Source organism: Alligator mississippiensis, chromosome 3 (assembly GCF_030867095.1).
Source record: "Alligator mississippiensis isolate rAllMis1 chromosome 3, rAllMis1, whole genome shotgun sequence".
Classification (NCBI taxonomy): Eukaryota; Metazoa; Chordata; order Crocodylia; family Alligatoridae; genus Alligator; species Alligator mississippiensis.
Genome location: NC_081826.1, coordinates 1419477 through 1443133, shown reverse-complemented (window position 1 = coordinate 1443133; position 23657 = coordinate 1419477). Strand labels below are relative to the sequence as shown.

The 23657-nt window shown below is 64.7% G+C and overlaps 1 protein-coding gene and 1 long non-coding RNA gene across 2 annotated transcripts; both read left to right on the top strand.

The window, feature by feature from the left end:
• Positions 1-23: 23 nt before the first annotated feature.
• LOC132249209 (uncharacterized) lies at positions 24-2728 on the top strand. The gene is made up of 2 exons (XR_009460602.1): positions 24-719; positions 2244-2728. It is a non-coding gene; the product is annotated as an uncharacterized LOC132249209 (long non-coding RNA).
• A 2764-nt stretch (positions 2729-5492) lies between these two features.
• DGAT1 (diacylglycerol O-acyltransferase 1) lies at positions 5493-17651 on the top strand. The gene is made up of 17 exons (XM_059723636.1): positions 5493-5644; positions 5763-5850; positions 10929-10969; positions 11295-11380; positions 11888-11940; positions 12409-12514; positions 12705-12863; positions 12999-13073; positions 13920-14023; positions 14361-14399; positions 14655-14696; positions 14857-14901; positions 15008-15120; positions 15894-15959; positions 16144-16231; positions 16509-16571; positions 16680-17651. The coding sequence occupies exons 1-17, from the start codon at positions 5508-5510 to the stop codon at positions 16824-16826; spliced, it is 1452 nt and encodes a 483-aa protein (XP_059579619.1). The 5' UTR covers positions 5493-5507; the 3' UTR covers positions 16827-17651.
• Positions 17652-23657: the final 6006 nt, after the last annotated feature.

Genomic DNA, 23657 nt, shown 5'->3' with positions numbered 1-23657 from the left:
TGCGCATGCGTGTGGTGCGGACACGTACGTACTTGTGTGGGGGTGTGCACGTGTACGTGGAAATGCATGTGTGTGCATGTACATGTAAGTGGGAGCACATGCGCGTGCATGTAGCTAGAGTATGTGCGCACACGTGTGTGTACGTGCACGTGCCTGTGTGCATACGTGTGTGTGCACGTAGGTGGGAGTATGCATGTGCGCATGTGGATATACTGTATGCACGTGTGCAAGTACACGCGTGTCTGTGCATACATATGTGTGCATGCAGGTGGGAGTGTGCATGTGTGTGTGTAGATATGCCATATGTGTGCACTTGTGCATATACATATGTGACACACGGTTCGTACATATACATTGTGTGCATGTGTGTACATGTGCGAGAATGCACGTGGGTATGGATGTGTGGACGTGTGCATGGAAATGCATGTGTGCATGCACAGGTCTGTGTGTCCGTGCACGTGTGCGTGTAGGTGTTTCTGTACATGTTCACAGGTGGGGGTGTGTGCACATGTACACGAATGTGTAGGTAGGTGCACGTGGCACACGTACATGAGTATGTAGTAGGTGTGCGGGCACATGTACATGCATGTGTAGTAGGTGTGTGTGTGCACACGTACAGGAGTGTGGTGTGTACATGTGCATACATAGATGTGCACGTGTGCGTGTACAGGTCCAGGGGCAGGTCTGCGTGTGCAAGGAGCTGGCTGTTGACGCCTGGGGTGAGCGTGCAACCCGTGCAGAGCAGACACACCTGAAGCTCGCCCGGTTCTGCTGTGCGGGTGGCAGGGCTGGAGAGCGCCCGCCAGCGCCCACCTCCCCGCTCGAAGCCATGGGGTCCCGACTTCCCTGCCCGCCTCTGTCCCGCTGGCCGTGCACGGAGGGGAGTCGCACGCGCGTGGGTCCCCAGCAGAGCCGTGCCGTGCGCGTGCCCGGCAGCAAACCTCGGCGTGGGGCAAGACGCCTCCTCCAAGCCCAGGAAGGCGAGGGAGCAGGGGAAGTTGGCCCAAGCGCCGTTAACCTGGAGAACTCCCTACCACAGGAGGTAGTCAGGGCATTCACGGAGGTCAGCTCTGTTGGGAGCCGCCTTGGCCGGACCCCCGGGCTTCCAGCCCCTAGTCGCGGACCCCAACCTGCCGTGCTCAGCACAGCCCATACCCATTGCCCGGGAGCCACGGCCCGCAGGGAATGCGTGCACCAGCGCTGTCGGCGCGAGGCTCCATGTTGTCCAGCTCCCTCTCTTGCCTCCTGCTTCATCTCTCCCAACCCTGACCGGATGTGCCCCGGGCTGTTTATAGCGCAACCTTTCCAGTGGGGGACACCATGCTCCCCCATGTCCATGTGATGCATCATCTCTGGAACAGGCTGTAACGTGCGGTAATTGCTGATGCTAGGCCCTGCCTCCACCGCCCTGTTCCCGCCTGCATCCTGGATTTGGCCCCGTCAGAGCTGGGGGGGAGCGTGCCCCGGGCACAGTTTGCTCAAGGTCACGGCCGGGGCTTTGAACCCAGACCTCAGGTGCCCTTAGACCAAGAGCTGAGTTGCTGCACCACGTCAGAGCAGGGTCCCCAGCTCTCAGCCCCTGGCTGCCCCTTCCCTGCTCCCTGTCCTTGTCTCCAGAGGGGCCAGGGACTGTTAGCGGGCCGTTAATTAGTCATGGGTGCTGGGCCAGGCAGAGGTAAGGCTCGTTTAGGCTGCAGTATGTGACCCCTGGCTAAGGGCAAGTGAGACTCGGGGGATCCAAACTCCCAGCCCTCCGGGTTTGGGCCTGCACGTTGGATGCCCACCAATGGATTTGGGAGCATCTGAAGCCCCGGGTGATGTGTCGGGTGGAGGACACTTAGCAGTGGTCTGCGGTGTTTTGAACGACTGAGTGTTGCTCAGTCGAGAGGTTTCAGAACTGATTTGGCTGATTTTGAAAGATTAAACAAATAAATACAAAAATCCTGTTGCCGACAGCAGCAGGGGTAGCCGCGACCCGCATCTCCAGAGCGATGCATCCGTGGGACTTGGTGCTACCCGTGGCCTGGTCCCTTGGTCTGCAGCCGTCTGGTGCTGTAGGGCGCTTGTACACGGCACGTGTTGTGTACATACATGTTAAGAAATGGGACCGAAAAAGAGCTCTGTCCTCTCCCCCTCAGCTTTCTCCTGCCCAAATGAGAGTCCGAGCCTGTTCAGTCCCTCCTGGTCTGGCAACCGCTCCGGGCCCCGATCCCTTAGCTCGCCCTTCTTTGAACCCTTTCCAGGTCGACTACGTCCTATCGAAGACGTGGGGCCAGCGCGGCGCACAGGATTCAAGCTGTGGGCACCCCATGGATTTGCAGAGCAGCTGGAGGATGTTCCCTGTTTCATTTTCAATTCCCTTCTTAATGACGTGCAACATTTTATTGGCTCGTCTGGTCGCTGCGCTGCCGCGGTTGGAGAGCTATTGACACTGGCTCTAATGTTCCCGAGTCATAATGGCCAGGTCAGGACCCAGCGCCGAGGAAGTCAAGCACGGGTTATTTTTCCCGGGAGCATTCCCTTGCACCCGTCAATGGTGAAGTTCATCAGCCCAGGTTTTGTCCGCTCACTGAGCTCGGTGAGACCTTTGTGCAGCTCTTTTGCATCCGCTTGGGACGTGACTCCCCAGAACCATGTCCTTATGCCTGAAAAAGGGTGTTTGTGCCCCAAAGCTTGTAAAGAACAATTTTTCCAACTCTTATAAAAGAGATCACGTTGACCCAGGGAACCGTGTCTGCCTCAGGACCAGCTGCAAACGTGGGGATTGCCCCGTGCTGGGTGTTGCCAAACATGGTTTTTGCCTCCTGCACAACAGGGCACTGCCCGGATGTGACTTTCACGCCCTGCTGTAACACGTATCTTGAAAACCAGCAAGAAAAAATTAATACGTGGGACGGAGGGTGCGGCCCGGCTTGCAGAAATCCTGGAGCATGGTGAGAGTCCACAGGAAATGGTGTAATCGGCTTGCACGGGGCATGGTGCAATTAGCTCTTGACCGTCTTCCAGTGCCGCCCACTCCTAGAGCGAGACTCTGGCTCAGGGCGTGAGGGGCTGGGGAACCATCTCGCCTTCAAACGCTGGCGGAGAGGTGGTTGTGGTGGACGGAGGGGCACGTGCTAGCCCGGTCCTTGCAAAGCAAATGCAAAATTGGGCTGTGTGGGTCAGTCTTACGTGTCAGGCAGGGAGGGGATAGGGTTGCTCTCTCCCTCAGCCGCAGGACAAGGAGGGAGGAGAAGCTGGAGAGGTGCAGAGGCTGGGGACAAGGATGGTGGCGGGTCCCGGGGGAGGCCTGGAGCCCTGACAGCATCTTCAAACTGGTTGCCAGAGAGAGCAGGGAGAGAAACGTCTCTTCCTCGCCACGGCTTCAAACCGCAGCAAAGCAGATGGAGATTCAATCTTACGAAAAACTTCCTTCCCATTAGGACAGTGAGGCAGGACCAGGGCTGGCCGGGGCAGGGGGCACCTCCCTCGTGGTGGGCGCCGGCGGAGGCTGGATTGGCTTTGGCGAGGGTGGGTGAGGAGCAGCGTCCTGCCTCCGTGCAGGGACCTGGGCCTAACGCCCCTGCAGCTCTGGGATGTTCTTGGTGCCCCATGCACTGGCCTGGTCCCAGGTTAACCCAGGGCAGTGACCCCCCGGCAGGGTGCAGGTCCTGGGAGCCGCGGGGTGCTGCACCCCTTGCCATTTCTACCGTGCAGCACGTGGGGAGCTGCACAGTGACGCTGGGTCCCAGCCAGGGCCCTGGTCTGGGTCCCGACCAGCTCTTCTTCCTCTGCTGGGAGTCAGCCCAGGCCTGTCGTAGGGCCGGGGGGCTGGCTGGGAGCTGCAGGGTCACGTCCCGGCCTGAGGCAGGATCAGCCCCATCCCAACCAGCCCAGACAAACCCTGTGTCCCACCTCGGAAGCACATGATACAGTCACCCCGGCACAGCCCCAGGTATTGCCCTTGCTTCTGCCCCTGGGATACAGGGGGGCGCAGTCGCCAATGCCCTGCTGCTGTCGGGGGTCGTGGACACTGCAGAGAGCCCAGGCCCAGGCCGTGCCCCTGCTACGGAGGAGGGCAAACCCCACAGTGCACACCACTCTGAGCGGGGGGGAAATCCCTTCCTGCCCCAGTGCAGCATCAGCGCGGGGGCAAGACCCTCCAGTCAAGACCCTGCGGGGTTGGCGCAGCAGGAGCGTTGGCCCGGCCCAGCCCCAAGATGCAGCAATCGGAGCAAGGCAGCAGCTTGGGGCACTTCCAGTCCCAGCCGGGGCAGGCCCGATGCAGGAACATCCCGTGCGGCCGGGAGCTGGTGCAATGCCGTGTCCATGCCTGGAACCCGTTGGCCCCATGTCAGGTGGCAACCAGCCCCGTGGGCCCCCGGCAGCACGGGCGCTGGCTGTCACGGGTAGCCAGTGCCTTCAGCCCCCCGCCGCGCCACGAGAGCACGTGGGGAGTGCCGTGTCCCGGCCCGTGTGGAGCAATCTGGGCACGGATCCCCCCGTGCTCGCCCATGCCCAGGAACACCCATGGCAGGAGGGCTGGGGCGGCAGATGGGGTTGCGATGGCAGCCCCGCTCGGCCTCATAGCCGCCGACTAGCTCCCGCCGTGGTCTCAGCCCAGCTGGCTTGGGCTCGAGGCCTGCTCGTCGGACCCAAGACCTCGGTGGGAAATGCCAGCCGAGAATGGATCCAGCGAGGGTACCGGAGCCCGTTCACAGCCCCGTCCTCCGTTGCGCTGTGGCCAGAGCCTTCACCGAAATCCGCGAGGCAGGTACGGGTCCAGGTTCTCCGCGTCCCTGCCATCGCCCGCTGCCCGGGGCCGGGGGGCCCGGCTGCACCGCCCGGGCCCTGGTCCCCTGCCTCAGAGAGGGCGAGGGGGGCAGGGGGGGCCCGTGCGGCTGGCCACGGAGGGGATGGGGGGCTCCTGCCCGTCTGGCCAGGGGCAGCCGGGACCTGCCAGCCCCACGGTGCCCATCGCTGCTTCCACGCCCCCCGTCTAAACCTCGGGGCAATGGGGGCCCTGCAGAGATGGGGGCGCAGGCATTCCCGCTGCCCAGAGGGCGCCCTCGAATGACACTCGTGCCACCCCGGCGGGAAGCCCGCAGCAGAGCCCAAGCCAGGAACCGCCTCCCTTCCCCCCAGCCGGGGATGGCACCTGGCACCCAACCCAGGGAGGAAAGGGTTACTGCCCCCGCCCCCAGCCTGGGCACCCAGCCCAGCAGAGAAAGGGTTACTGCCCCCTTCCACCCCCAGTTTAGCAAAGAAAGTGTTACCCCCCTTCCCCCAGCCCGGCAGGGAAAGGGTTACCGCCCCCCATCCCCGGCAAAGAAAGGGTTACCCGCTCCTTTTCCCCCCCCCGCCCTCCTCGGCAGAACTACCGCCCCCAGCATGCTCCGCGCGCGGACTCCCGCTCCCGGCGTGCCCCGCGGGGCGCTACATAGCAGGCAGGGCGGACGGTGGCCGGGAGGCGGAGGTCGCGGGGCGGCGGGGACGGTGGCCGCGAAGCGGGGTCGCGGGCGCCGGGCATGGGCGAGCGCGAGCGCGGCGCGGCGGGGCCCCGGCGGCGGCGGGCCGGGCCCGGGGCGGGGCCGGAGCGGGAGCGGGAGCGGGACCCCCCGGCCGAGGCGGCGGAGGGCGACCCGGACAGCGCCGGCGAGTTCAGGTAGGGGGCGGGGGGCGCGCGTGCCGGGCACGTGGCCGGGCCGGGCCGGGCCCCTCGCGAGTGCGCGGCCCTGCAGCCCCTCGGCCCCCGGGGCCTGACCGCTCCGCTCTGCCCGCAGGTGTCACAAGGTGCAGGAGTCGCTGCTCAGCTCCGCCAGCGGCTACAGCAACTACCGCGGCGTCCTCAACTGGTGCGTCATCATGCTGGTGAGTGACGCCCGGCCCGCCTCGGGGGCTCGCCGTGACGTCATGTGGCGGCACCGGGTGCCCCGGATCGCCTCGAGCACTGCCGAGCCCACGGCAGCCGGCCGCGGGAGGCGAGAGCCACGCGGAGCCTGTGGAAGGACAGCAGGCAGCGACGTGCGGGTGTGCTCGGGGCAGGACACCCTGTTCCCGGGCAGGACCTGGCCCTGGGGCTGCCGGGATGCCGGGTGCAGGATGCGTCCGCCTGCCCCTGGTCCTCTCCTCACGCCGGTGTTGCACAAGTCCCTGCTGCGTCCGGCAGGGCCAAGCGTGCAACCTGGCACCAGCACTTGAGCAAGAGCTGCACAGAGCCAGGCCTTGCTGTCTGGGGGCAGTGGACGGGGGCCTGGGTGCATCCTCCTCCTGCTCCAGGTGTGCGTGGTGTGTCCTGGCCCCGACCCCGACCCCGCTGGCCTGAGTCGGCCCTGGGGCAGGGCTCGGACCCTGTGGGCAACCCGCTACTGCCTGCAAACCACAGCTGAGTCTTCCCCGCGTGTATGCAGGGCTTGTCCGGGCCCCCGTGTGCTTGTCCTGGGCCACGACCCCTTGCTTGGTTCGCGGCTCGGGGTCCTGCCAGGCCAGGTGCCCGGCACGTGCTGTGCCCTGGTCTGCTGCGGTGCTGGCTGACCCGCTCGGGCACTGGTGTGCATCGCCTGCCCCCGGTATCGCCCAGCTCCCAGAGGCCAACCTGCCTCTGTCGCTCATCAGCAGGCTCCTGCTGCGGCTCACTCCAGCTCAAGGAGCTGCGTGTGCATCTTGCCGGCAGGACCCCAGGGTGCCCTTGCCAGCCGCCCTGGGGTGCCCTCCTCGGAGCCGACCCAGCTGGAGCCCATCCAGGGGTTCGGCTGGCTTTGCTGCTTCTCCCACTGGAGATGCCGTGCCCACGGGGTGCCATCGTGGCACCTGGGCGGACCTGGCTCTCCCTGCCCTTGGAGCCGTGCGCTGGCTGAGCCAGCACCCCTCCCGGGTGCAGCGCGGGGCCTGCCGTGCCTTATCTCCCCACGCGAGCTGTAGCGACCCTTGCACCGGCTCGTAGCAGCAGGGCTGCCCGGGTTGGGAAAGAGCGTGAGAAGGAAACAGCTGTTGAAAAGCTTTGGTGGTGAAACTCCTTCCTGGATGTGTGGTCTGGTGCGGCAGGAACTTGAGGATTGCGTGGTGTGTGCACGGACCTGCGTGGCCACTGGACTTGCTGTGCACGAGCAGAGCCTGGCCTTGCTCCTGCCCCAGGGAGGGGGGTGATGCCTGCAGGGACTGTCCGTGGGCCCGTGCCGGGGCGTGCTGGGCACGGGTTCCCTGGGGCAGCTCCCCAGGCTGTGCGGCTGGGGGAGAGGCGGGGTGTGGCGCGCGATGTCAAAGAGCAATACACGTCCTCAACTAACAGGATGGGGTCGGAGGAGGGGCAGGCTGAAGTGCTCTGGGTCAGGATACCGGGCGGTCAGGGGGGGAAAGGGACTTAACGGTGGGGGTCTACTACAGACCCCCCCCAACCAGGGGGAAGAGCTGGACAGGGAGTTCTCCGGTCAGCTCGCAGAGGCAATTAAGGGATGTGGTTGTCATGGGTGACCTAAACCACCCGGACATCTGCTGGGAGGAGCAGTCAGCCGGGTCGGACCGCTCGCATAGGTTCCTTACTGCGATACAAGACCTCCACCTAACCCAGGAGGTGCACAGCCCCGCCAGGGGAAATGCCCTCCTGGGCCTGGTGCTGGCCACGGGCGACAACCTGGGTCTGCAGGTGCTCGACCACCTGGGCGATAGCGATCATCGCCTGCTGGGATTCACCATCCAGCGCAGGGTGGCGAGGGCCCTCGGGAGGGCCGACTTCGATGAGCTGAGGAGATTGGTAGGAGAGGCATTGCGGTCCCGGAGGGCAGGGGAACTGGGTGCCCAAGACAAGTGGTCGTTCCTTAAGGAGACGATCCTCCGAGCCCAAGGAGCGACAGTCCCAACGCGAGTCAAAGGGGGCAAGAGTGCCCAAAAGCCCCCCTTGCTCACCAAAGGCGCTCGAATGTCTGAAAGCCAAAAAGGAGGCGTTCACCGGGTGGAAGGGAGGAGCCATCACCAAGGAGAGGAGTACACCTCCGCTGCTCGAGGCTGTCGGGAAGGCTAAGGCAGAGACGGAAGTAAGGCTAGCAACAAGGATCAAGGACAACAAAAGGCCCTTCTTTAAATACATGGGGAATAAAAGAAAGGCACCGGGCAACGTGGGGCCCCTGCAGGACACGCTGGGCAGTCTGCTGGTAGCACCAGAGGAAAAGACAGACCTTTTTAACAAATTCTTTGCCTCCATTTTTCTGAGTGAGGCTGGGACTTCTCCCCCACTGGGATTCAGGATGGACTCGGGAGAGGCACTGCCAGGGCTAGGGTTGGGGAGGACCGAGTTAGGGAACTTCTGGAGGGGCTGGACGTGTTCAAATCAGCAGGTCCAGACGACCTCCACCCCAGGGTGCTGAGGGAATTGGCAGGGGTCAGCGCGGGACCCCTGGCACGGCTTTACGAGCGCTCGTGGTGCTCTGGCCAGATGTCGGGCGACTGGAAAAAGGACAATGTGGTCCCCATCTTTAAAAAGGGAAGAGGGAGGACCTGGGCAACTACAGGCCAGTTAGTCTTACTTCAATCCTGGGGAAGTTCTTTGAGAATTATCCAGGAGCACATCTGCGAGGGGCAGCAGGGGAGATTATGCTCAGGAGCAACCAGCAGGGGTTCATTCGAGGCAGGTCCTGTCAGACCAGCCTGGTGGCCTTCTACACCCAGGTCACAAAATCCTTGGACGCAGGTGTCGCAGCGGACGTAGTCTTTTTGGACTTCAGGAAGGCCTTCGACACTGTCTCCCACCCCATTCTCATCAAAAAGCTAGGTGACTGTGGCATCGATGCCTACACAGTCAGATGGGTGGCAAATTGGCTGAGGGGCCGCACCCAGAGGGTGGTGGTGGTGGTCTCTTTTGACCTGGAGGGATGTGGGCAGTGGGGTTCCCCAGGGCTTGGTCCTTGGGTTCGCACTGTTCAATCTCTATTAGGGACTTGGACGAGGGGGTGAAAAGCACCTTGTTCAAATTTGCTGTTGACACCAAGATTTGGGACAAGGTGGGCATGCTAGAAGGGAGGGACAGGATACAGCTGGACCTGGGCAGGTTACAGGGGTGGGCGGATGAGAACAGGATGGGTTCAACACTGACAAGTGCAAGGTGCTGCACCTGGGGAGGAAGAGCCAGCAGCAGACCTACAGGCTGGGAACTCCCTTCTCGCCAGTGCAGAGACAGAAAAGGATCTTGGAGTTATCACTGATGCCAAGATGAACATGGGCCGACAGTGTGGGGACGCGGTCAGGAAGGCCAACTGCACCTTGTCATGCATCCACAGATGCATCTCGAGCAGGTCGAGGAGGTGATCCTCCCCCTCTACGCGGCACTGGTCAGGCCACAGTTGGAGTACTGCGTCCAGTTCTGGGCACCACACTTCAGGAGGGATGTGGCCAGCATGGAGAGGGGCCAGAGGAGGCCACCCGCATGGTCAGGGGCAGCAGGGCAGACCCTACGAGGAGAGGCGACGGGACCTGAACCTGTTCAGCCCCCACAAGAGAAGGTTGAGAGGGATCTAGTGGCCGTCTATAAACTGGTCAGAGGGGACCAACAGGGAAAGGATGAGACCCTGTTCCCCTGAGCACCTCCGGAGTATTGAGGAATAACGGCTATAAGTTGACTGAGGGCAGGTTCAGGCTGGACATCGGGAGGCGTTGCTGCAGTCAGGGCGGCTAGGATCTGGAACCGACTTCCAAGGGAAGTGGTGCTGGCTCCTACCCTGGGGGTCTTTAAAAGGAGGCTGGCTGATTCCTAGCTGGGGTCTTATGAGCTTAAACTTAGCAGGGGTCGTATGAGCCGTATTCATTCATGCCCAGGGCAGGGGGTTAAACTTGATGCTCAGGTGCCCTCTGACCCTACATCTATGAACCGATGACCTGGCCAGCCCCAGTGGTGCCCTGGTGATGGGGCGCTTGGAGGTGCCGGGGGCTCAGGGCTGTGCCCCGTGGTGACCCCGGGGCCAGACCCTCTCCTGTGGGGTCACAGCTGGGTCTGCCCTTGGGCTCCAGGCTGCTGCCCTTCGCACCTTGCATCTCTTGGCTGGAGCAGGGTTGTTTTACCTGGTGCGGGGTGGGCAGAGCAAGGGCAGTGGCTGTGCAAGGCTCGTGCCCTGGACTGGAGATCCCAGCCCCCAGGGCAGGGCAACAGCCACATCTTGGGCTCCTGCCGGCAGCCCGGCCCAGCTGCAGGGTGCAGGGCTCTGGCTTGCACAGTAAGGCCTTGGCGGTGCCCGGGGTTGCAGCTCCCCTGCGGCACCTGGTTACCTGGCAGGGGGGAGCTCCTGCTAAATGTCAGGGGGTTTTGAAGCCTCCCCCCGAGGCGCTGGGGATGGGGCTGGGCTGTGCCAGTGCTCCTCTAGCACCAACCCCGCAGGGTCCTGGCTGGAGGGTCTTGCCCCTGCGCTCAGGCTCAGCCCCATGCTGCACTGGGGCAGGACGGGATTTCCCCCCCTGCTTGGGCTGGCCCAGACTGGGGGGTTTGCCTTCCTCTGCAGCCAGGGCACGGCCTCAGCCTGGGCTCTCTGCAGCGTCCGTGCTGCCTCCTGGCAGCAGCAGGACGTCGGTGGCTGCGGCCCCCTTGCTTTCCTGGGGTCGGGGGCAATACCTGGGGCTGTCACGTGGCTCCGAGATCAGACACGGGCTTTGTCTGTGGAGTTGGGGCCAATCCTGCCTCAGGCCTGGACACGACCCTGCAGCTCCCTGCCAGCCCCTGGGCTCGCTGGTTCTCTGTGGCCGTCTCGCATGGAGGGTCCCTGCTCCAGTGCTCCTGCCGTGAGGGGCTGCAGTGGGAGTCTCCACGCCTCAGGAGTGAGGGGTGCCTGGAGAACACCCAAACACCGGCCCACGATGCTCCCCTCCCTGGGGCTGGTGTGGCCGGGGCAAGGGGTGGCTCTAGACACCGAGATGGTGCCGTGGACCCTCTGGGTGAGGTCGGTGTAACGCTGCGGCTGCTTCTCCTGCAGGTCCTGAGCAACGCCCGGCTCTTCCTGGAAAACCTCATCAAGTGAGTGCTGAGCCTCGCCCCCACCCTCCTCCACCTGGACCCATGGGCTGGAGCTGCTGTCACCGGCCCGGGTCCCTCTGGAGCTGGCCTGGTGTGTGTCTGCATGCTGGAGCCCAGCAGCGCTCTGGCCCCGGTCCCGGGACGGGCCGTACGGGCTGCCGGGCATGGCTGGGAGGAGGCCGCCACCTCGTGGCACGAGTGCACCGCTGCAGCCGGTGGCTCCGTCGCTCCCTGCGCTCTGGGATGGGAGGAGAGTGGGGCTCGACTGTGGCTGGAGGGGGACCCGGCTTGTGGCACCCCATTCACGAGGCTCCTTCCCCTCCAGGTACGGCATCCTGGTGGACCCGATCCAGGTGGTCTCCCTGTTCCTGAAGGACCCCTACAGCTGGCCCTCCTTGTGCCTGGTCATCCGTGAGTCTCCGGCAAGCCCTGGGGGGGGTGGGAGGGTAGCAGGGTGAGCTGACACGGGGCTGCTTGCAGCTGGAGTCCCTGGCTGGGCTGGTCCCTGTGGGGCTGTCGCGTGCGACCCGGTGATGGGGCTTCTGTGGCAGGAGCGCGCAGGTCTGTCGGAGCCTCTGGCTGCAGCTGCTGGCTGGCATGGGCCCTGGGCGGCTTGGCCCCCTGGCCGGCTCCACCTGCCACATCCCAGTGCAGGGACCTGGCTACAGCCCTGCTCCGTGGCACTGCAGGCATGGTGCTGTGGCCCCAGCTGACCCCAGGGGCATGAGGGCCTTCAAGCTCCCCCTTGGCAGCAGGGCACTGTGTGCACAGAGGCCCAGACAGACGCTTCCTTCTGCCCAGCGCCTGGTGCTGTCCCCGGGTCTTGGTGCTGGGGAGGGGCAGCAGTGCCCACGGCAGCAGGCGGAGGGGCCCAGCTGCCTGGGAGCCTGCACGTGCTCACGGCCCGTCTCTCCGCAGTGTCCAACGTGTTTGTGCTGACTGCTCTGCACATCGAGAAGCGCCTGGCAGTGGTGAGCCCGCCTGCTTCCATGCTGTGCTTGCCCGGGGACGGAGCTGGGGCTGGTGGGGGGTGGTATCCCAGTAATAGCCCTGCGTCCTCTCCTGGGGAAGGCAGGGACCCCTCAGCAAGGGGGAGCACCTTCATAAGGGCCATCAGACTGCCAGGTGCTGCTGTGGCTCCCGCAGGAGGGAGCCTGGCTCCAGGGTGTGGGGGACCCCCTTGGCGGGGGTTTAGGGGCCAGGCAGCCCCAGGATGGCAAGGCTGGTGTCGGTGCTCGCTGGAGCTGGGACGGGTCTGCTGTGCTGGCCCCCAGCTCTAGCAGCAGTGGGCACTTCAGCTGGGTCCCAGGCTAGTTGCCCAGCTCCACGTGACTGCGACGGCTGCAGCTGGGCCTGCTCCAGGGCCAGGGCAGGGCTTGCTCTGTCTGGAGGGGGCCTGGCAGAAGCCTCAGGAGCCTGCGAATCTTCTCGCCCCGCAGGGCACCCTCTCGGAGCGCAGCGGCTCTGTCCTGCACAGCCTCAACCTGCTGACTGTCCTGTGCTTCCCCGCCCTGGTAGTGCTCACCGTGTCCTCGGCCACTCCAGGTAGGGCATGGGGCAACCTCCGGGGGGGTTCTCTGGAGGCTGGTGTTGGCTCCCAGCTCCTGGCAGAGCTGATCCCGGCTGCCTGGGGTGTAGGTGCAAGTTGCATCCAGGTCCCTGGCTCGGGCGGGCGTGAGGGGCAAGGGCACGTCGTGAGCTGGCACCCACCCCGCCGCGGCTCTTCTCTCCCCAGTGGGGGCCCTGTTCGCGCTGCTGACCTACACCATCGTCTTCCTCAAGCTCTTCTCCTTCCGCGATGTGAACAGATGGTGCCGTGAGCGGCGGGCCAAGGACGAGAGCGCCCGCTTGGGGGAGTTGGGCACTTCCCCAGCACCTGCGAAGCGCAACTCGGGTGAGTTGGGCACTCCACTCCCCCAGCGCCTGCGAAGTGCAGCACAGAGGCCCCAGCAGTCGGGGAGCAGCTGCCCCAAACCCACCCCGGGACTGGGAAAGGGTCCCCTGTGCCTCACGGCAGCTCCTTTTGCAGCACCTGGGCAGAAGACGGCGAACGGGGATGTGGCGGAGAGCAGCGTGTCCTATCCGGCCAACCTTAGCTACAAAGGTACTAGGGGGCCGGCCTGCCTGCCTGCACAGTGAGCAGGAGACCTGGTATCCACATGCATGGAGGGTGCATGTGGCCAGGCCTCTGCCCTGGGCTGGGGGTGGCTGGGCCAGAGCCTCGAAGCTTTTCCATGGGGCAGGCCTGGCCCTTGGCTGCGGCGGGAGGGAGTCTGTACCCACGGTGTTCAGGCCTGCCAGGGAGACCATGGTCCTGGGGACAGCCCATTCCAGCACGTCTCGGGAGGTTTAAGTCTCCCCCAGAGATGTTGGGTGCTGCTGCAGTCCGGGCTGGGGATGGGGCTGGGCTGGGCCAATGCTCCTGCTGGCACCAACCCTGCAGGGTCCTGGCTGGAGGGTTTTGCCCCTGCGCTCAGGCTCAGCCCCGCTGCACTGGGGCAGGAAGGGATTTCCCCCTGCACAGACTGGTTGCACTGGGGGGTTTTGCCTTCCTCTGCAGCGGGGGCACGGCCTGGGCCTGGGCTCTCTGCAGCGCCCACGACCCCCCAGTAGCAGTAGGACATAGGTGGCCATGGCCTCCCTGTATCCTGGGGGCGGGGGGCTGTCGGGGTGACTGTCACAAGGCTCCAATGTCAGACATGGGGGTTTGTCTACGGGGGCTGATCCTGCCTCGGGACTGGATGTGACCCTGCAGCTTCCTGCTAGCCCCATGGCTCTGGGATCCTCAGATCTCTCCCCAGCTCCAGCCCCTGGGGACGCCAATTTGCCCAGCAGGGCGCAGACCTGGGGGCAGGGCGGGAGGCTGTCACCCAGGGGACCATCATGCCCCCACCCCTGCACAGCCAGTCCCTGCCAGGCAGGGCCTCACCTGGCGCCCGCTGCCCTGCAGACCTGTACTACTTCCTCCTGGCCCCCACGCTGTGCTACGAGCTGAACTTCCCGCGCTCCCCCCGGATACGCAAGCGGTTCCTGCTCCGGCGGCTCATTGAGATGGTGAGGTGGCTGTGCCTGGGGCCAGCTCTGCTCCCCCTGCTCCAGGGTCTCCTCCTGTCCCCTCCCCGGGGCTGGGGCAGCGCAGGCCAGAGCAGCCCCTGGGCTCTGGCTGGGAGGAGCCCAGGAGAGGGGGGCTCTTGCCTAGGCTGGTCTGAGCCAGCACGACACCTGTGTGCTGAGCGGTTTGGACCCACAGGCTGGCATGGCTGAGGCTTAGGCCCCTTGCAGGGTGCCTGGGGGCTCAAGGCTCCTCTCAGCCGGTTGCTGGGCTGTGCCCCCGGGGGCTGGAGGGGGCGAGGGTCCACAAACCGGGCGCTGACGCTGCCCTCTGTCCTAGCTCTTCTTCACCCAGCTCATCGTGGGGCTGATACAGCAGGTAGGTGGCCGCGCTTCCCCTGCGGGTGGGAACCCTGAGACCCCGGACCCCTGCAGGGTGGGAGCGAGTGGGGCCACGCGGCTAGGGCAGACTGAGGGGCTGCCCCAGGACATGGTAGGACCTGTGCTCTGGGGGGCACAAAGCCTTGCCCTGCCCCGGGGGCCGCTCTGGCCTGGCCACGGCTTGGTGGAGGGGAGGGCATGCTCTGGAGGGGTTGCACCGGGCCCTGAGACCGTCCTGCTCCGTCTCTTGCAGTGGATGGTCCCCACGATCCAGAACTCTATGAAGCCTTTTCGGGTGAGTGACCGGCCCTGGCACGGGGCGGGCGTGCAGAGCCCCCTTTTCCCCCCCCGCCCCAACCTGGCCACAGGGGCTTCTGCTTGGCGCTGCCCGGGGGTCTGGTACTTCCCTGCCCCTCCCGGAGCCTGGGCAGCTCTGACAGCAGCTCCCTTCGCAGGACATGGACTACTCCAGGATCATCGAGCGCCTCCTGAAGCTGGCGGTGAGTGCTGGGCTGGAGCAGCTGCGTGTTTGGGCAGCGCCAGCTCCCGGGAGGGGGGTCCAGCGCAGCCCCCAGCCTGCTCACGGTCTTGCCTCTCTCCCCACAGGTCCCCAACCACTTCATCTGGCTCATCTTCTTCTACTGGTTGTTCCACTCCTCCATGAACGCGGTGGCCGAGGTGCTGCGCTTCGGGGACCGTGAGTTTTACCGGGACTGGTGGTGAGTGTGGGTCTCATTCGGGGTCTCCGGGAGAGGTGGGGGGGTCCAGGCTGGTGCGCCCAGCCATGGGGGAGCCCCTTCACTACCACGGCTCTGTGGAGCCGGTACCAGTCCGGGGGGTCTGTCTGCCCCCCACGGAGGCATTACGCTCCCACCGGTGACGAGTCGGTAGGGGTTTATTAGTGACTGTTTCTTACCAGAAAGGAACGAGGGTCACGCACGGGCTGAGCACGTTGCAGTTTAACACTAACACCAGCAAGGTCTCTTCGTGCCACACTGGGGGGGAAACGGTGGACTCGTGGCCCTAGGGGTGATGGGAGCTGAGAGCTCGGCCACGCTCACCAGGGCTCAGACACGTGCTGGAAGGAAAGGGGATCGATGGGTGGCGCTGGGGCAGGGAGCGAGGGGCACGGGCTCTGCATCGCCCTGCCTGGACCTCAGTGCTGGGGGCTGCAGGGGCGAGAGGAACAGGGGAAACCCTGCTCGGACGGGTCACTCCCCCTCGTGACACAGGAGACTAGCAGGATGGACCTGGGGTCCACCCCACTCCGGGGCAGGGCTGATGTTCAGCCCCCTGCAGTGTCCCTGGGCGGGAAGCTGAGCCCCGGGGCTGTCCCCACCTCTGCCACGGGCGGGCCTCGCCTGAGTGGGCGCGGAGCGGGCAGCAGGGCCCCCTTGCCCCAGCGGCCGCGTGGCAATCGCGGGTCCGGCCGGCACCGGGAGGAAGGAACCATTTCCCGGGCACCGGCTGCTGACGGTCCCTGTGCCCGCAGGAACTCGGAGTCGGTGACCTACTTCTGGCAGAACTGGAACATCCCCGTGCACAAGTGGTGCCTCCGGTACGTGGGGTGCAGGGGGGTACGGAGCCGCCCAGCCCGGCTCGGACCCCTTGCAATGTCCCGGAGCAGGAGGAGAGACCCCCTCACCTGCCCGTGGCTCAGCCAGGTGCTGGCTCCTGCCCTGGGGGGGCCCGGGTCCAATAAGCCTGGCAGTAACCCCCCCACCTTCTTCTGCTGTGCTCAGGCACTTCTACGTCCCCATGATCCGCTCTGGCTGCAGGCGGTGGATGGCCCGCACCGCTGTCTTCCTGCTCTCGGCCTTCTTCCACGAGGTGGGCGCCTGGCCTATTCCCCGCGGGGTGCGGGGGCAGTACTGGAGGGTGTAGTCGTGGCCTTGCAGGGGGTTTGGGGGTGTCTCCAGCGCCCTGCCTGTCTACACCACCCCATGGGGGCAGGAGGAGCTTGCCCGGGGGTGGGAGCGGACCCTCGGCGCTGGCTCTGGCTTGGGGCACAGCTGACAGCTCTCCCCAGCTGGTGCTGGGACCACGTTTGAGGGGGGGCACGTGTTGGGGGCCACGGGCAGAGCTGACACCCCGGCTGTCCCCGCAGTACCTGGTGAGCGTGCCCCTGAGGATGTTCCGGCTCTGGGCCTTCATGGGCATGATGGCTCAGGTGAGCGGGCTGGGGGGTGAGAGCGGGGCCGGCCTCCCTACACCGGTCGTGGGGTGCAGGGGCAGCCGGTGCCCCCTCGCTCACGGCCCTGCTCCCCTCCCGCTCCAGCTCCCGCTGGCCTGGTTCGTGGGCAAGTTCCTCCAGGGCAACTACGGCAACGCGGCCGTGTGGATCTCGCTGATCATCGGGCAGCCGATCGCCGTCCTCATGTACGTCCACGACTACTACGTGCTCAACTACGAAGGCAGCCAGTGAGCGCGGGGCTGCCCTGCCCCGGGGCGGGGGGAGCTGGCTCCCGCTGCTCTCGGCCTCCGGACTCTGTCTCGGCTCCGGCGCTGCCCTCTCGGGAAGTTGCCTCGCGTCCGTCCTGCGCGCGTCGCCGCCGGGGGTGACCGCACCCCCACATCGAATGTCAGATCAGTGCACTGCTCTGGGGAGGGGCCTCGGGCACCACGGCCCCCCTCCTCCTCCTCCTCCTCCTCCTCCACGTGGCATTAGAGCCCCCAACCAGCATCCCCCAGGGGCCCGTGGGCCTCGGCTCAGTAGCGCCTCCTCCTCCCAGACGAGCTCCAGCTTGGGCCAGTAGGACTAGAAAAGGCTCAGCCCCTCCTGCTGCCCCCGCCCCATGGGGCTGCAGCCACGGCCAGCGGGGAGCAGAGCCCTCCCTTCCCCAGCACCTCCAAAGGACCCTGGGACCCCTCTTCCCTCCACCCCGCTGCATCCTGCTGCCTCTGCCCGGGGCCGTGGGCATCCCTCTGGTACGAGGTGCGACGGCAAGGGCATTGTAGGACACGTCCGTCCTGCCCGTGTCCCACGTGTGTGTTTTCCCCCCTGCCCCCTCCGTCCTGGCGCAGCCCACGCCATGCTGCCCTGGGGCCTGTGCCCCACTGGTGACTGCTTCACCCTCATGGGGTGTGCAGGGGTCCGGCCTGGGGCTGGTGCCCACCAGGGGCAGGGGGGCTGCCCTGGCCCCGTGGGTGTAACGGTATGGCCCTGGCGCTTTGTCTGACCTCGGGTCTCTTTTTCACTCTCCAGACTGTATCTGCCAAACACCCACTGATTAAAGCATCTTTTTCCAAAGCCCCTGGGCCTCGATGCTGCGCCGCGTGGGGCTGGGGGCTTCCTTGCTGGGCCTTGCAGGCCCCGTTGGCCCGGTCTGCAGGACCGAGCGGGAGCTGCTTTCTCGGGCCAGGGGCTTCCAGCTGCTTGTGGGATCTGGGCAGGCGACTCGGGAGGCCCTCGGGGTCACCTGGGGCTGTCCCCCGCGCCCCGGGGAGCCCAGTTGCTCTGGGTCGGCAGCCCAGCCCTCCGGCCTCCCTCCCCAGCCTCAGTTTCCCCCGCTGCAGCTTGAGGCGGTTGCTCCTTGTCCAGAGAAAAGCCTGTCTCCTATATTCGGGAATTTTCCAGCTGTGATGAAATCCCCTCTTGGGCTCCTCTTCTCCGGATGAATTCTTCCAGTCTGTCCCGGGCGGCTCGTCTGCGTCCTTGACCCGGACCTGAACAGGACGGAGAATCACCGCCCTCGCGCGCAGGTGCCGGGGCTGTTCATAGGGCCCGGGAAGCTGCTGCTCGCTCCGGTCCGGCTTGTCCACGGCCGGTCGCTCGAGGCCCAGGCTCCGTTTGCACGCGTGGTCCCATCTTCAGGGCAGGACTTGGCACTTGTCCGCGCTGAGTCTCGTCCGGTGCAGCACAGGCCCCTTCTTGGTCGTTGCAGGGATGGCGGTCGGGGTGGCCGGTCTGCAGTTCCCCAGAGCTATAGTTTTCCCCTTCCCCCTGCTTCTGCCCTCGTCCGGTCGGCCGGGACCTCGTCTGAGCTCTCTGGTGTCTGCTCTTCCTGACACCTGTAGAAGCCCGTGCCGTTGCTTTTACGCCGCTGCCCAGCCGCAGCTCGAACAGCGACTTGGCCTTCCTGGCTTCCTCGCCGTGCGCCCGTGCAGAGCTCTCGTCCCCTCCCCAGGGCTAGGACTGAGCTTCCCCATCTCGTAGCCGTCCTGGAGCTTCAGCTTGGATCGCCGCTTGGCAGCTACAGTCCCCGTTCCTCCGTCCCAGCGCCGGCACCCTCGAGCCCCCGCGCCGTGCAGCCAGCGCTCCTGCATGCTTTTGCCCCCCAGCGTCCACAGGCTCCTTCGCTGCCTCCACGGGGCAGCGGGCGCTGGCCTGTGCCCCGCGCTCCGGTCCTTGCTCCCGCCGTTGATGTCCCAAGAGCGGAGCTGTGTCGGTGCCGGCCTCCGTCCAGCCGCAGAGGGGCTCGCGGGTCCTGCTGTCTCAGGTGAGCCCGGGCGAGGGGAGGGCAGGGCTCCTTCAGCACCCCCAGAGCCCTGGGGCAGCCGCCTTCCCCGGGGGCTGGTGTCCTCTGGCTGGGGGCTGCAGCCAGGGCCCCGTGACCCACCCCAGGCCTGTGCCTTCAGCTGAAGTCTCGGGGTCTCCCCTGCTCCTGGCAGGCTGCAGGCACCCTCACCTGGGTTTGGCCTGCAGGAGAGACCCCGCACGGGTCTGGCGCGGCCGGGAGGGAGGGTCTGGCAGGGGGAGTCCTCGCTGCACGGCCCAGGTCGATGCATGGAAGGATTCGCTTATCTTGCAGGCGCGTGGCCTCGGCGCTGCCCTGACGGCTGTCCCGGCTTTGCTGAGGCTCTTGGGTATCATCCAAAGCAGCCAACGTCCCGCGCACGCAGACGGGAGGAGCAACGCTACGGGAGCGCGCGGTCCAGCCTGGGCAGGCCCAGCTCCAAGCCGCGGCCCTGCTTGAGCAGCAGGAAGCTGGGGACCTGCAGCACCTGAGCTCCGGCCGTGCCCCCCTGCACTGGGTTAGGACCACACCGCGCCGCACCCCTGGGTGCACGCGTTGCCCTGCGCTGGGCTCCTGTCCATGTCCTTCCTGAAGCGGGGGCCGAGCACTGGGCCCGGGAGGCCTCCGCAGGGCTGGGCAGAGCGGAGAAGCGCTGCCCTTGGCGTGCAGGGGCTGCCGCTCCTCACACGGCCCCGCAGGCCGCCGTCTTGTTCTGCAGCCAGCGTGCGGTGCTGGCTCCTGCGCAACGCTGCAGCCATGCTGGTCGCTCCAGCCTGGGTTTGTGGCGGCGAGTCTCTCATTTCCCGTGCAGGACCCTGCCTTGTCCTGGCTGAATCTCGGCTCGTGGCTCGTGCACCGTTTCGCCCGCGTTCCTGGGTCACGCCGGATCCCGGCCCTGCCCTCTGCAGTGTCTGCAATGCCACCCTTGGTGTCAGCCACAGATCCCCCCAATCATTACAATCGTAGAAAATCAGGTTGAAGGGAGGTCACAGCTAGTGCAACCCCTGCTCCAAGCAGGACCAGCCCCAGCTACATCATCCCAGCCAAGGCTTTGTCGACTGGGGTCTTAAACACCTCCAAGGATGGAGCCTGTCCCAATGCTTCCCCACCCTCCTTGTGAGAAGGATTGTTCTAATACCCAACCTCAACTTCCCTTGCTGCAGCCTGAGCCCATTGCTCCTTGTCCTGCCATCTGCCCCCACTGAGACCAGCCCAGCTCCATCCTCTTTGCAGCCCCCCTGCAGGGAGGTGAAGGCTGCTGTTCAGTCCACCTCCATCTTCTCTTCTGCAGACTCAGTGATCCCAGTTCCCTCAGCCCCTCCTCACCAGTCCTGTCCCCCAGCCCCACAGCCGTTTCTATTGCCCTCCACTGGACTCTCTCCAATGTGTCTGCATCCTTTCTGTAGTGGGGGGCACAGCTGGACACAGGACTCCAGATGTGGCCTCCCCAGTGCTGAATAGGGGGGAAGAATCACTGCCCTTCATCTGCTGCAACGCTCCTGCCGATGCAGCCCAGGATGCTGGTTGCCTTCTTGGCACCAAGGGCACACTGCTGGCTCCTGTCCAGCTTGTACAGGATGGTTTGCGCAGGGCTGATCCTGCCTCAGGCAGGGGTTGGACTAGATGTGACTCTGCAGCTTCCTTCCAGCCCCGCTTCAAAGGTCCCCTGTCCCCCCAGGTCCTTGTCTGCAGAGCTGCTGCCCAGCCCATCATCCCCAGCCTGCCCCGGTGCGGGGGATTGCTCCTCCTCAGTGCAGGACTTTGCACTTGTCCTTGTTGAACCTCCTGAGATTCCTTGTGGCCCAATCCTCCATGTGTCGAGGTCACTCTGAGTCCTAGCCCGACCTCCAGCGTATCTACTCCCCCAGTTGGTGTCATCTGCAGACTTGCTGAGGGTGCATCCATCCCATTTTCCAGGTCGTTGATGAAAATATTGAACAAAACCGGCCCCAGGACCGCCCCAGGGCACCGCACTTGATCCTGGCTGCCAGCTAGACATTGAGCCCTGGATTGCTACCCTCTGAGCCTGGTGCTCCAGCCAGGTTTCTATCCCCCTTACAGTCCATTCATCCAACTTGGACTTCCTGAAGTTCCTTGCAGGGATGTTGTGGGAGACCGTATCAAAAGTCCTGTTTAATGAAGTTGTTAAACAAAGCTGGAGCCAGGGCGGGCCCCGGCAATGGGAGTGAGCAGCGTGAACTACTGTGATAAAAAACAATGCAGTTTTGGGCTGTGTCGACAGGAGCGCTGGTTCGGCGCCAGATCCCTGCTTCACTCGGCGTCCCTGGAGGAATCCTGGTCGTGCCCGGCTCGTTATGCTCCGCTGGAGTCAGCTGCGGTGCTGAAAAGCAGTGCAGGATCCTGACCAATGGGTGAGCCCATAAGAAAAATATCTGAAAACCCACTAATGAGCAAAGTGCCGTCGAAGGGAGGATGAAAACAGCCAGTGAAAAGTTCAAGGACAAATATAAAAAGAAAGAGCTTGCACGGACTGAAGTGCAGGTGAGCGAGCCCCACACGAACGTCTCGGCAGAGGGGGAGAGAAGCGCTGGCGTGAGATGGGGGCAGGCAAGAATAAATGCAGGGGTTGGGGGCCCGTTCCCGTAGAGCCCTACAGCTCGAGTAACAGCGAGAGGACGGTGTCTCCACCCGGCCAGGACAAGATGCGCGTGCCCTTCTGGGCTCTGCACTTCAAGGAGGACGTGGCGCAGTGCAGCGGGCCCAGAGGCAGGCATTGAGAACGGCAGTGAGGAAGGCAAAGCCGTACGAGGACGGGGCGAGACAGCGGGACACGGTTAGCCTGCGGGAAGGCGGTGAAGGGGGAGCAGAGAGCATGAAAAGCTGCCAGCGAGGAGCGTGAGAACAGCTTCTCCATCGCAGCAGGGGAAGGACTCCGTGATCGACGACCTGGGAGACGGGACGCAGCGCACCCGCTGCAAGCCACAGCTGACACCAAGCTGGGGAGCAGTAGATGCACTGGAGGCTGGGACAGGGATTCGGAGACACCGTGACGCATTGGAGGATTGGGCCAAAAGGGGAGCTCATGAGGCTCAACAAGGACAAGTGCAAAGTCCTGCACTTGGGAGGGAGCGCTCCCATGCACCGGGCCAGGCTGGTGGCAATGGGCTGGGCAGCGGCTCTGCAGAAAAGGACCTGGGGCGACTTTCCGGGGCATCAGTCCACGACCACAGGAGCCCCGCAGGCCACAGCAGGTGGGTGCTGGAGGGGACCGGGCTCAGCACCAGCAGAAGGAAGCAGAGCTCCTCAACCCGCTTGGTTAGGAAAGAAGATGCGAGGGGCTGGGATAAGTTTGGGGAGGGGGACGGCGGGGCCGCTCCAGCTGCGTGGTCAGGGGTGACGGGTGGGTCCCCAGGCTGCGAGCAGAGCGGAGGGGTCTGGTTTTCCCAGGTTTCTGGGTTTTGCTAGCTGCCACATGTGCCCACCAAGGCTTATAGATACCCGGGGTGGAACCTAGGCAGAGCACCTCGATCATCCCTAATCAATCGTTATCCACCTTCTTGACTAGCTCCAGCAATGGGGAGTCCCCCATCCCCTGGCGCCTCTCCCGCTGCCTCCCCGCTCCGGCAGTGAAGTGTTTCCTGATCTCCAGCCTAGACCGGCTTCGCTGCAGCTTCCAGCCGTGGCTCCGCACCCTCCTGTGCAGCAAGACGAGGCACTTCCCCGCTTCCCGGCAGGTGTTTGCTGCGGGCCTTAGAGCCCATGTCCACTGGACGATGCAAACAGACGGGTGTCTGCTGTCATGTCCCCCCTTTGCTATCAGCTGAACCTGCCCAGCTTCTCCTCTGTGACTTCCCTTCAAGCCCTCGGTCATCTTTGCTGTGTCCGGCCCCTCTTGCGTCTCCGCGTCCTTGTTAAACTGGAGCCCAGAGCCGCGCCTGGATCCGGGTGAGGCCCGAGCCGTGTCTCTGCGCCCGACACTTGTCTAGTCGCAGCCCGAACCCGCAGCCACCCTCTGCGTCGTGCTGCAGACTCCCGATGAGCCTTGGATCTACCGGATCCTGCTCCGCTCTGCGGCCCTCCAGCCAGGACTCCCCCCTTCAGATCTGTACGTTTGCTTGTTCTGCCCGAGGGGGCCCCGTGCATTTGTCCGTATCCAACGTCATCCCGTTAGCCCCAACCCGTTGGGATCCTGCTGAGCGGCGGGCACACAACCCTTCCCTGCTTTGTGTCATCCGCAAACTTGCTCCAGCTCTCAATTCCAACAACTGCATCATTAATGAGCATGCTGAACAGCCCCGGGCCTGCGCGGGCCTCCGCTCCGCTCCAAGCTGGTCGCAGGGGGAGCCGGCATGGACTCACCGAGAGCAAGTCCAGCCTGAGCAACCCGATGGCCCCTCGGATGCGAGCTCTGGGCGGGGGCGAGCAGGGCATGCGCTCCACCTCGACTCGAGCACGGCTTCTGGCACTCTCCCAGGACATCCCATGTCGCGGCGAAGGAAACGCAGAAAGTCCTGTAAGCCGGATACACAACTGGTTGGACCACTGGGCTCAACTGGTACTCCTCAATGGCTATTTCCAGCTGGGAGGATGAAGCACGTGGGGGACTCCCCAGGGCTCTGTCCTGATTAATAGCGTCATGAATGATTTGGACAATGGGGCCAAATGCACGGCCAGCAAGCTTGCAGGCTGGGTGGAGTTGCAGATGCTGTGGAGGGCAGGGCTGGGGTCCAGGGGACCCGGCTTTGCTGGAGAAACGGGCCACAAGCAGCGAGATGCAATCCGACAAGGACCGCAGCAAAGCCCCGCACGCGACGGCAGAACGGCACATGCAAATACCG

Excerpts from the sequence above, each read along its gene's own strand:
- DGAT1 (XM_059723636.1), top strand. The coding sequence starts at position 5,508 with ATGGGCGAGCGCGAGCGCGGCGCGGCGGGGCCCCGGCGGCGGCGGGCC. Across the intron at positions 11,381-11,887 it reads CTCCTTGTGCCTGGTCATCC|TGTCCAACGTGTTTGTGCTG; the intron begins GTGAGTCTCCGG and ends GTCTCTCCGCAG. Across the intron at positions 16,572-16,679 it reads TCATGGGCATGATGGCTCAG|CTCCCGCTGGCCTGGTTCGT; the intron begins GTGAGCGGGCTG and ends CTCCCGCTCCAG.